This window comes from Sminthopsis crassicaudata, chromosome 4 (assembly GCF_048593235.1).
Source record: "Sminthopsis crassicaudata isolate SCR6 chromosome 4, ASM4859323v1, whole genome shotgun sequence".
NCBI lineage: Eukaryota > Metazoa > Chordata > Mammalia > Dasyuromorphia > Dasyuridae > Sminthopsis > Sminthopsis crassicaudata.
Genome location: NC_133620.1, coordinates 40,225,591 through 40,238,960, shown reverse-complemented (window position 1 = coordinate 40,238,960; position 13,370 = coordinate 40,225,591). Strand labels below are relative to the sequence as shown.

Genomic DNA, 13,370 nt, shown 5'->3' with positions numbered 1-13,370 from the left:
CATTATTTGCTCCAAGGCAACTCACGCATCAACTTTTATATGAAACTTTCCCTGAGAACACCAATTAAAAGGATTCTCTTCCTCCTCGAACTTTCTTGTACCACTTTGTCTGAATCCTTCCTTTGCCCAGGTCACATTTTAGCTGGAATTATACTGATATACACGTTGCAGTTCTGGTAGAATGGAAGTGCTCTGAGAGCTGTCATTTTTTTGAGCCAATTATCATTATCTTGCACACAAATGCTTAATGTTTGAGTATTTTGCTGTACCTAACATGATTAGACATATAGAGCTGAACATTACAATTCCTTCCGAAGCAAAAATTCTAGAAAACTCTAGAAAGCCAAAGCCAAATGTAAAAAAGATCTTAATGAGAGGGATATGGCTAAGGACAAATCCCAGGATATGACTCTGTGTTGGAGAACAGACCAATTCCATGCTTTCCCCTCGAGGTATTGCCTTCATTTCATAATTATAAAAACTGCTTAGGCTTGCTGCATTGGAATATTCTGATAAGATACAAAAGGATCTGGACATTAATTATACTAGATTGTGTTTATTTCCTTTAAGAAAACTGGAAAAAAAATTGGAAAATCTTAACTGACTTGCATTTATAATTTTCTTCTAAATTCAGGAGAATTTTTTTAAAATGTCATTTGTTCATCACTTTAATATTGATCCTTTATGATGTAACTTACAAAAGGCTGATGGACCTTTGAACACAACAGAAAGTCTGGTCACTATGACCCTAGTCAAAAGATCTTTTTTAAACATAGTAATATTGACAAAATGAGAGCAAAGAATGGTATTGGTAAAGGGTGTTTACGGGAGAGTTGGGGAAAGTCTGGGACTAAGGGAAAAGGAAGAAAACAAATTGCTCCTTTTGGATAGCATATCAGTTCCACTGGTTATGAATTGCTTTTGTTTTATAAATCAAGAGCTAAAGCTCATCAATAAAAGCCATATACATATTAAAATAATTATTTTTAAACAAAAACTGTTCAACTCAGTTTTATATAAAAGTTTACATATGAAACAGGGTACATAAAATTTAGCTATTCAATTCTTTGGCAGTTGTTATTTCATTTATCTGGATACTGTTCCCAATAAGCTGATTGCTTTCCTTTGGGTCTGTCTCATCCTTGTGATTTGTGTTTTTCCACATTTTTTAATGAAACATTTATCTAAACACTGATGGCCACTATATAGTTAGCATATCAAAGAAAAAGGAACTTGGCTTGGTAGGCCTTCAAGCATCTGTCACTAAGGATATATCTAGAGTATGGATTAGAGGAGTATGATCAAAATGTTTTATGTTAGCAGTAGGGAGAAAAGCTGCAGGAGTAGAGAAGCTAAAACTTTGCATCAACTTACCAAATAAGATGTAAGGGTAGAGGAAGAGTCTAATGTGACATCAAGCTTTCAAATAGAGGGATATGAGTCTTCATAGATCATAAGAGGTCTAGAGACCTCAGGGGTCATTTAGTCCAGAGTTCCTTCATTTATAGATAAGAAAATTGAGGTCCAGAAAATTGGACAAAATTACAAAAAAAACTAACATCAGAGGCAAAGGATGTGAAGCCAGATCTCCTGACAAATGTTAATGCTGTCAATTGACAATTTCAGGGGGTGGAATGCTGAAAATTTGGGGAAATTAAGAAAAAATCATTGTGTAGAAGGTGGCACTTGTAAAACCTGAAGAGGGCTAAGGATTCCCAGAGGGCAACAAAAATCTGGTAGAAAACCTATGTAGACAGCACTGAAGCTACTTGGGGAAGACCAGAGACCATTTTGGACCACTGAATAAATGTGTGATGAGCAATGTGAAAAAAGGTTATAAAACTTATCGGGGCCAAGTCATGAAGGGCTTGAAATGCCACAATTTTTATTTATCCTTCAGAGAATAGGGACAATTCACTGAAGCTTGTGAAGGAGTGACATGGTTTGTGCACACACATGTGCGTGCATGTGTGTGTGAATGATTGCCCCGAAACAATATTAAATAACTCACTCTGATATGTAGTCCTGAGGGCACATACTGGCTCTCTATGCAGCCTTACAGTATAGTACTTGATGGCAAAAGGACAGCTCCTGTGGGGAAGAACATGGACACTTCTTTTCTTCCCTCCTCAGATTTTACTCCTTTCCTTTTCGAAATCATTGTGTATTAGGAACTAGATTGCACAACAAGGAACCTTTAACACAATGCTGTCACATAAAGCACACCAAGATGTTTCAGTGGTCAACTCTGAAGGCTACATGGCCACTTAATATCTGCAGATGAAATAGGTGCTTTCACTAATGGTAGATAATTTCTGCTGTGCAAATATCACCATCATTAATATTCTAAATCTTAGAAACATTCTGAAGTGGTCTTAAAGGCATTTCTGATTCCATTCCCCCCAAGTGATACATATTATATGTGCATATATAAAAATTGTCCTCTCAAATAACTGGTCCATGGTTTAAAATCCAAGTAAATAATTTCCACATTAATCAGTAATAAACACTGTTAAAACTCAGTTTCATAAGAATAGTTTTTTTCACATTTATTGCCCAGATATATTTAAAAAGTCCAATCCTTTAATGAAATTTGGCAATAGCCCTAATACATCTGTAAACAGAATATTACTAAAAAAGATTTAAATTGGCATGTAAAATACTATGATTATGGATGCATGAAATTATTAAATTTTAAAGCATCTTAACATAATCATGTATAACTATATACAAAACATACATAAATCTCAATTTAAAACATATGAAAGAGGCAATTTCAAATCACACAAGACGTAATAAATATAGAGCTTGCTTTGTTAAAAATCTACATTTTACATTCAAGTAAAGGCAAAACTTCCAATGCCAGTTATACTGTAGACAAAGTTAAACATTTACAATAATTGGTTTCCTAAAAGTGCTACTTTTTATATCAATAAAAGGAAATGCTCCTTTCTAGTGCTTCAATTTCCATCTGAAATGTGTCTACATTCCTTTATTCACAGAACCAGAAGTTTCTGTTACTAAAAATCCAAAGCTTTTGTATCTTTTTCAATAGATAACATTTCAGTTCTTTGGGGAATAGAATATAGGGAATTCAGAACAAAACTCAAGACAAACTTTCTTAAAACCATTAAATATGATCAAGTTTATCCCACTTTGCATCTTAGACAAGAGAATTTAGGAACACATTAACTTAACCAAGCACATTCCACTTGATATGCCTATGGTAAGCCATCTCTGTGTTCTATGGATGAATCTGTACAAGCCAAAGAGCGTGAACCAGAGCAGCCTCCTTCTTGTGAGTCCGATCTTGATGCCATGCTCCATCTCTGAGTCATACATTCCCTTCCAACCTGATTTGGTTTAGTGTCTTCTGTAGTTACATTCAGTACCCTGCTTGAACTGTTAGGAGGAAAAAGTTAATATTACTATATTTATATTTGTACCTCATTTCTAAGATGTTTTTAAAATTCTCCATTATCTCAGTTTCAAAAGTATAGGTTAATTGGAGGGGTAGAGGAAGAAGTACTTCAAATAATTTTATTGCAATATTTGAATACTCCCTATACTCTTTGATTTCTTGGCCCCCAGAAAAAAGAATACAACAAATCCCAGTCAATTTTGGGAGTAAGCTATTCATCTGAAGAGCAGGACTCGTCATAAATATTAAGGTGTAGTCTACCACCAGAGTTCCATTCTTTGCATGGCTTCTCCACATATTTAAAGTGGCTAGCAAAATTTCAATTATATAGTCTAAAATGTTTTCATTTAAAGTGATATCCACATCACTCAGAAATACATGAAAAAAAAATTTTTTTTAAACTAAAGGTACTGAACAGTCATGTTTAAGTCTGGTATATCAACTAAACTTCCTATAATACTCTTTTTCAACAGAAATTATTATAAAAGTATCTACAATCTAGAACATTTCTCTTAAGACTTAAGTTTTGGTTCTCTATACACTATCTGCACATGATGTGGAAAACGAACCATTGTGCTTGGAACTATTAAATGTGGGTTTCAAATCCTGGTTCTCCTACCAATAGGGTCTCTTCAAGCATTTAACATTATCATAGTAAAAGTGCGGCATGTGAGCTACATGTTTTCCTAAGGTTTCTCTACCTGTTGAATATTCTATGATATACTCTTCAAAGAAATTGTGAGAAGGCTTCAAATAAAAATTGTATAATGAAAACTTGAATTGAAAAAAGGAGAGGAGGGCATCTCTATTAATTACTAAAACTTCTTAATATGTCAATATTGTAACAAATATAGAACTGGACCTTCTTGAGATACTGTCCTTGAATTACATGCCATGAAGATACATAATAAATTAAATTACCCTAAGGATTTTTTAGGTCATTTAATAACGAAATGCCTCACACCAAAGGATTTAAGATACCTCTTATTGAATTCTCCCTGAAAGTGAAGTTATCTTAAGTCATAGTATAGTTGTTTTTTTTTTTAAATATATTTTTGAAAATCTTTTTCTAAAACCACTTTTTATGGTTTTGTTCAAATTTCAAAGGCCTTGAAGTATGAAATAAGGTAAAAATATCTACTTTAAATGTTTTCATTATATTGGCCTTCAGAATAGCAGCAGAGGAAAATGTTGTTATATCCATTTTTATGTGATATAAACTTACATTACTAATAAATCACAAAGACAACTTTTGAAAGAATTAAGCCAATCACATTATTTTGTTGTTGTAATTAACATTTAAATTTTTCTTTTCTGTTCTTTTTCTTTTTGCTGAGGCAATTTTGGGTTAAGTGACTTGCCCAGGATCACACAGCCAGAATGTGTTAAAGTGTCTGAAGCCAGTTTTGAATTCAGGTCCTCTTGACTTCAGGACTGGTGCTCTATCTACTGAACTGATTTTCAAAAGAAAATCCTTAATTTCACAGGTTAAGTAAAACCACACTTAACAACAATTGATACTACATGATTCTTAGGGAATTCCTGGAAGAAAGCTTTTTAAATGTTCCATAAGTATATTCTCCAGGCTCATTGTATTTTCATTTTGACTGATGTTACATTTTCATTTATTTAAATAAAATCTTATCTTGGAATTAAGATCAAACAAACATTAAAAAACATTGTTAAAACATGCTAAGACCTATCTTCCTTAAATTATCTATTATCAATTGTGTTGAATGACTAAAGACATGTTTTTGCTAATGTTTTTCAATGATTCTAGCAAGCATGTTTTTCTTTGAAAAAATTTTTTGTAACTATACTCTTAGGTTTCTTTAAAGTCTCATCCTTCTGTTAAAATCATCTACAAATTAGATACCGAGGGCTATTTTCCCCCCATATTGGAATTTTTTTCTTTTAAACAAAGCCAACCAATACCATGACTTAGTGGGAAAAGGATGCTTTCTCAGCCTTTTTGTTGTTCAATGCTCTTCCTCTCTTCTCAGCTTCCCCATTGCCTTGAACCCAAATCTCCTCAGAGCTAGCTCATGAATGCTTTTATACTAGACTCAATTCTTTCTGGAATTCAGGAGATACTGATGAGCTCCCTCTTAACTGTCAACAAGGACCCTGTTTCTACAGCACTTATTTCTTCTACAACTCCATACTTTCCCATCTGCTTTGCTCATTCTTTCCTTTTTCAGGCATTTTTCAGGCATTTTCTTAACAGTTCATTTGGGAAAAGTCTGATCCAAAGAAGAGAAAATGGAATGGATAACCTTAAGGGTTATCTTAAGGTTGAGACAAGGAGGAAAAGATGGAGAAATCTAAAACATCAATAGATTATGACTTTACACTATTAATTTTGGTTTTTCTATTAAAAAGACCAAAAGGGTACATTTAAAGAAATTTTTAAAATAGACATACAGCATTTCCCCCTAATTATCAGGAATTGATTTGGTATTTAAAGTACTTTTTAAAAAGCTAAGTAATTCCTGTCATTCATTATTAACCATTTAAAAAAAAAATATTTAAGTAACTGAACATTATAATAACGTCTGTATGTATTATCTTCATTTGGTACTAAATTATTTTCTGTGTACAAGGGAAAAATTTTCAATGGACAAAAGAATTTGATGAAGCAGTTTTTGTTTCAGCAATGTGAGTGGCTAACACTTTTCAAAAAGTATATAAGAATAAGGTCATCTATAGACTAATACCTATTTGTTGATAAATGGTGAATTGTCTGGAAAAGCTCTGAAGTACAAGGGGAAACAGGCAGAGATTTAGTGAGTTTAGATGCGCATACTGAAGACTCGCTAGACACAGAATAAAATTTTTGCCCAGGCTTGGAGTGCAGTGTTAGATTGTCCTGATCAGAACCTAAAAAAGAAAAAGAGTAAAAAATGTTCACTTCTTCAGAGATTCTGAACTACAGAGACACTGATATGTGAAATGGTCCAGTAGACCTAAGACCAATGAAGTGAGTTTTTGAGTATACTTCTGGTCCTGGGATTCCAACCTCCCTAGGAATGCTCTTCTGTATTATTAAAATAATAATCTGAGAAGGGCCTAGGAGTGGAGAACTCTTGGGTTAAAATAATTCCACTGATACACACTTGGCTGTTTGACTCTGGAAAAGCCATTTAACTAACCTTTCAGTAATTCAATTAATTTTAACCTAAATTCATTTACTCGATAAATTATATAGTTCTGAACTATATGATAAAGGGAATGTCCATGGAGGGAGTTATTCCCTGAACTGATAAAATCACAGAACTTGCCAAAAGTCAAAATGAACTACTGTGGATTTATTTTGAAAAAATTTATAATTTTGTCTAAGTAGATACTCCCTTCTTCCCATTGACACTAAGCCAACCCCATCTGGAATTTAGTAAAAAGCCCCTAAGAAAGACTCTTTATCTAATACAGCCAACCTCTCAATGAGGCTCTCTGGATTCAGCCAAGCTGGGGCTCAGACAATAGTCATCATATGGAACTGAAACTATAAGCTGAGAAGACTTTGCCATATTCTCATGCTCCACTAATCAGGGCTTCTTAAATTTTGCTTACTTTCATACCAAAATGAGTCATCATAGGACCTCAATGGAAGGATTCTTCAGAATATTTATGTACTACAACTGACTTGAAAGCTTTGAAATGTTTGGTTGTCATTAACTGATACACTCATGTTCAGTGTGATCATAAGAAACATGTAAATCCAAACTAATTTTGAAAAACAGAAATGTCTACATAGTAATTGCTTGCAATAACATGCTTCCAAATAAAATATCCTCATGTTTGTTTTTTTTTTCTTCATTTGTAAACTACTTACTTCCTGAGAAGGCACTTTGAGGTTTCCCATTTTCTGAATTCTTGTCAAAAGAAGTCATGTTTAAAAACTGTTGCTTTAGCCAACCAGCTCGGTCTTCTTCAAAGGCCTTTCTCTATGAAATGATAGACACAACCACACAAAAAAATGAAATAAATGCCTCTCTATGTCATGATTTTATTTCCTGGATCGCTCTTGATATCAGCTAAAGTTAGTTTCCTAGAAAGCTAAGGAAAATTTACTAGTTCATTTATAAGATCTATAAATTTACTTAATAGGCATTATTCTTTGTCTAATATATTCAAATACAATGGCCTCTGAATTAAGCAGTTTACAAATCAAGGCATAGTAGTATACAACTTGTAAATAATGTAAAATGTTAAGAACCTTAAGTTTTAAGTGATATCAAGAGTACACTGATATAGGCTATATTTCTGCAGATTTGTCAATTAATCATAGGAGGAAGTTATATTGAGAAAATATTAAGACTAATTCAAAGATAAGAGTTCAAAGATTTGAGTCTTCAATCACTTACTATGTGATCTTGTTTGTCACAATCATACTAAGATCAAATTTAGTTTCCACATATGCTCTTCCTCCATCATAGGATATTCGAAGGATCAGCAACAATATAAGGAAAAATCCTTTTTTAAATGTAACACATGATTCTGATCAACATGATCTGATGCAAATAACTCCAAAAGATCGATGATGAAAAATGCTCTATGCCTCCAAAAAAAGAATTGATGAATTCAAAGAGCAAACCGAAAGATATATTTTTTTTTTCTTTTTATTTTTTTCCTTTTTCGGACAGAGGGATTTGACATGAAGAATATGGAAATGTTCTAAGGCTTCATATAATGTATACTCTCAATGGATGGGGGAGAGAATTTGAAACTCAAAATTTTTTTAAATGAGAGCAAAAATTAATATAAAGCATTATAAGCAACAGTAAGTATTAAATTGTCCCTTTAAAATCATTAAAATACAGGGATGATTAAAAACTGGCAAACTTCCATTCCAGACATAAAGAATAAGGATAAAAGAAACGTTTACAAGTAGCTTCTAAATAGTTATGAGTTGCAGATACACTCTTCTGATGTTCCCTAAAATAACCCCCAGAGGTTATTTAAATAAGGTCCATGAGTGGTCACTGTACATCGAAGTCTGGCTCTAATAGAACTTGGTCTAAAAGAAAGTTTGAAGAAAAGCTTTCCAAAGATTCAATGCATATGAATTCAACAATAAAAACAAAAATCCAAGTTAATCTAGGAATATTCTCATTTGTTTCTAAGAGTTTGAGCCCAGATTATCTGTTTGATTCAAAGTAGGTGAAATAAGAAACATTTTTATATTGTTTATATATTTTTTGAAACACACTAATTAATAATCATATTTACTGTTGATCTACTGTTGATTCTTTCAAATATAACTATTCCAGCTTTGAATCTATATTAGGTTGGAATTTGCTAGAAATCCAGTGATTTAAATAAAATACCTCTAATCCTAGTCGGATAGCAGCTTCTGTAAAATTCCGTCTTTCTTTCTCAAAGTTCTTTTTTTGTTCTTTAAATAAGGCCCATTCTTCTTCGAGACGTTCTTTTTCTTCCAATAAATAACAGTCTTGTAATAATGAAGAGGTGTCATCATCACATGCAGTGGTGAATTGCTGCTACAAATTAAAACAAAATCTGTTTAAATTTTAAGATAGATCACCTTATAGGCTGAGGTTCTTAAGTAGTAAGCTCTCCATACAAAAAATTTGGAAACGGGTAATCAACACAAGAAATTCAATGTTTTAAATACTCTGAAAAGAAAAGAATGCCATCTTCAAGGATTATAGGACACAACAGTTAAACTAGGTAACTGATATCTACCTGTAAAAGTTGTTGCTGAGTCTGGATCATTTCCTTGCAATGTTGAATTTCCAACTCCAATTTTTCAGTTTCTTGTTCATGATCCTGTCTTGAGATAACTTCTTCATCTTTAAAGCCTCCTAAGTGTACCTTTGACACTGATTCAAAAACATTTAACAATGGTATAAAAATCTGCAGATACCTAAAGTTCCCTTGCATATGTTAAAACAGTAAGCATCTTAGAATTCTTATCACTCAAGATTTTCATGAATTCTTTAAAATTTCAACCATTTCTAAAAGAAGAGATCTTTGTTGCTATAAATGTCAAATTTCACCATAAACTTAAATTTCAAGATCAAATGCCTTCAATATAATATACATTAAAAAACAAGTGGCTTCCAAGGCATGTACAGCTAAGCATGTACCTTACTGTGTTAGAAATTATCTAATTTCTCCTGCTTATTAAAAGTTTTCCTCGAATTGTACATGTACCACAATGACTTTTATATTAACTTTATCCAAGCACTTTTCTTGGCTTAAAAAAAAGATAATTTCCACTGCTGTGGATATTACAGCAAGATTATGCAATAAAATTCATGAATTATGTTTTGCTGCCACTTCTATTTCAAAGCAAAATTGGGACTTATTCCTTTATTACAGGCTTCAGCACATGAAAATGTTATCTGAGCCTTGTTCATTGGCATTAAATGCAAGATTTACAAACTGTAAGCCTACTTGTAAAATCTAAGCACAGTTTATTTATTGCTGATAATGGCTGAAATCAAAGTAATATATTTAAACACTCAGTTTTGGAAACAGAAGTATAAACATTACTTTGCTAGTCATTCTTTCCTGCTGAAGACATTTGTCAGCACTGAGTTTATAGCTGGGCAATTTATGATGACTTTTTTCTGTAGGACAATAACTCCTTCAAATAAATAGGTTTGCCCAATAACCAATTTATTAATAACTAAAATTATGTAATTTCTGTTCAAAGTATTAACATACAAAATATTAAACAATATATTCTAGAAATCTACATTAAGAAATGTCTAAGGAATAAGGAATCATAGAAAGACTATGTGAATTTATATTGCATTATAAATAGTACTTGATTTTAAAATGTTTAGAATAAAACAAAATGACCTTATTCACTCTTACTGAGTAAATTACACTGCAGGCACACAAATGTGCTTTTTTCTCAAAGACTTTCTGTACATGCAAAGTTAAGTTTCTCCAGGCAAAACAAACTCTTAATAAAATGCCTAAAAGACGACAAAATTTTGTATTTCTAAGTAAAGTACTTTAAGTTGTTCCAGGACATATATGAATGTGATCCTGTAACTAGTATTCTAGATCTCTATTCAACAAGGGTTAGAAATTATAGATGAACATGGTATCATATAACATTTATAATAAATACATGCATTCAAAGATGTTTCTAGAAGATTTACCAACATGTTAATTTGAACATTTCTTTGGGTGTCACAATTTTGCTAAAAGTGTATAGAAGTCAAGACAATCACCTTGGTTATCAAGTTTTTCCACATGACTTTTCAGAATTCTCCACTGTTTTCTAATGCTATTAGTTAGCTGCTCTCTCACAGTTTCACAAGAGAGTTCCCACATATTTTCTTTACTTAATTCTGAAGTATCTTCTTCAATATCCGACTGGACCTACACATAAATGGTAGAATTATAGAAGTAGAAAAATAGAAAAAAGGAGAAAAACAGAAAAAAGCAGAAAAACTCAGAATATATCAGCACACATTGTTACTAATTCAGAATGATGAAACATCAGCTTTTCTCTATCATCTTCACATGAGCTTTCATAATTAATGTTCTCCTGTTAATCATTAAAAACAATTGATGAATTTCAAAGTATATTTTCTATACATAAAACCTTTTCTGTCACAAAGTTGAGTCCTCTCCCGATTACAAAGTATACAAACTATCTTAACACCTATTAAATCAGTACTATCTTAACACTCATAATATAGTGTGAAGGTGATCCTGCTCTACTAAAGGTATGGGAACCCCAGCAAGTCCTCTAACTGGAAAGACCACAAGAACCCCTCTCTAAGCCAGAGTCTATGACCCTAAGAGATCCCAGGGACTGATGATTGTCTAAGTATCAGTGTAAGCTAAAATGGAGAATCATTCAATACCTGAGTAGGGGCAGGAGGATGAATCTGTAGAACCTGTGTTCTAAGGTAAGAGACAGGATAGCTTAGTGAAAGTGAAAAGACAGTAGCAGCTCTGGTCTCAGGCCAATGTGGTTTCAAGTACAGTTAACTTGTCAACAGGCAATCACAACTTCATGAAACTTCAGTGAAAACGAGGCTTATACAAGAGAAATGAATATGCACACGGAGCCCAAGGAGTTTACAATCCATACAAAATACTCAATTTTTTTTTTTTTAACAGCAAGACAAAGGACAAAGGAAGGAGGAGATACCAGAAGTCTCTACCCTAAAGAAGTGTGGCAGAGAAGAAGGAAGTGCAGTACAGGTGGGCAAAGGACAAAACCCCTCCCCCAAGTGGATAAGCCACTGGAAAATATGACAACTCAAAAAGACAAGTTCAAGGGATCTTTTAACAATACTTAGCAGATTTTAGGAGAGTTCCTGAAGCTCTCAAACTTCAAATTGAAGATGCTGACCTGAATAGGTGGAGTCATCTCCTAAGGAAAAATCTCAGTCAAATCCAAAGACAACAACATTTCAAGATCTGAAGGTATCTCATTCTGCAGAGATAGGGGGAACAGGAATGACAGATTTGCTGCTAGATAACAAGCAGGAGGCAAAGCACTTCATGTCTCTCAGATCCAGCTCCATTCTGTACAAATGACCAAATTTCTATAAGAATCCTTCTAACTCTAAAGTTCTACATACAACATATACTTCACATCAAAGAAAGTGATGAATAATGAATTCTGGTAGATATCAGATTTAATCTAATAACTATTTATCCAAATATAGTTTTCCTTAACAATGGAAGGGGGGAAAAAATCGAAACCATTTATAAAGCAAAATATATACATTAGCCCTACTTTCCAACTGACTTCCATTTTATAACTAGAGATATGTTATTTCTTTGGAAAATTCTTCAGCCAACACACCTAATCATATTTAATGAAATTCATTGCAATGCTAATAGTATTGAATCAAAGATAAGATAAACAAGTCTAAGTAGCTCAAAAATATATCAAAACCCAAATTATATACATAATAGCTACTGCAATAAATGGGAATACAAAATAATTTTTAAGTGACCAACCAGGTCACTCCTAAATTTCGTCCTCCTAAAAATTAACAGATGCAAAATCAAATTACATTTTGCAGAAAGGCATCAAATTTGTTTTGTTATATTAAAATCTCATCTATCATTTTTAAAGGAACTTTGTACTCACCCCCTATTTACCCATCATAGTTAAAAACTAAGTACTAAAAAATTCATCCATACTACATAAATATATCATGCAACTTTTTAAAGCCACAGGACCTCAAAGTTCTCCCTAGAAAAATTTAAAATGAGAACATGTTTGGTTTTTTTTGTTGTTGCTTTTTGACATTTACCATATTCCACATCTTAATAACAAATTGACTAGCCATGGTCTAAACACAAAGAATGTTTTGTTTGTGTCTTAATCTCTTCAAGACCTACCTAGCACAATGCCTCAAACACAACAACAACTTTTGCTGCATTGAAATAAATCACTGGTTTCAGGCCACATTTTCTGCAGATTACTCAGTCATGCATAGAAATTGAGGGGAAAAGCCCGATGCAATTATCCATCATACAATTAGAAATAATACTTATGAATGTTTGAAAGGATATAATACAAAAGCTTTAGGCCAGGTTTTAAGAAAGAACAGAAAATAGAAAAAAAAAAAAAAAAAGTTCTACCCAGGAAACTTAGGTATTACTGCTTCTCCAAAGTTAAATACTTAACCCCACAAAATATAAAGTAGGCCATTGCCACTTGCTAATTGATGATCTGTAGCTAATTTGCCCCATTACCAATGAAGAAAGCATCCTGGCCTAAGATCTCCTGGACCTATCTAAAGAGAGATAGATGTTGGCAACTTTGCCAGTCACACAAATGGAAAACATTTTGAGGGGGGCTTTACTAATAATACAGGCCATGTGTGTTCATCAAACTACTACTTGCTTGAGAACAAGTCTAGAAAGCAACAAAATACAATCTACAAATATAGTTATAAAAGTAAAAAAACAAAATCTAAAGAAAAATGAAAATATG

At 32.8% G+C, this 13,370-nt stretch overlaps 1 protein-coding gene across 6 annotated transcripts in view; it reads right to left on the bottom strand.

Moving 5' to 3' along the window:
• Positions 1-2,523: 2,523 nt before the first annotated feature.
• Positions 2,524-13,370, bottom strand: part of SSX2IP (SSX family member 2 interacting protein) — a 101,903-nt gene continuing 91,056 nt past the window's right edge. For 4 of the 6 annotated variants that reach the window (XM_074266361.1, XM_074266362.1, XM_074266365.1 and 1 more), the window contains 6 exons: positions 10,633-10,783; positions 9,128-9,264; positions 8,749-8,922; positions 7,254-7,365; positions 6,139-6,301; positions 2,524-3,402 (listed from right to left, as the gene is read on the bottom strand). In XM_074266361.1, coding sequence (XP_074122462.1) covers positions 3,222-3,402; positions 6,139-6,301; positions 7,254-7,365; positions 8,749-8,922; positions 9,128-9,264; positions 10,633-10,783 — 918 coding nt within the window. In that variant the 3' untranslated portion in view covers positions 2,524-3,221. The remainder of the gene's footprint in view (positions 3,403-6,138; positions 6,302-7,253; positions 7,366-8,748; positions 8,923-9,127; positions 9,265-10,632; positions 10,784-13,370) is intronic. The other 2 variants (XM_074266364.1, XM_074266366.1) reach the window with 2 other exon arrangements.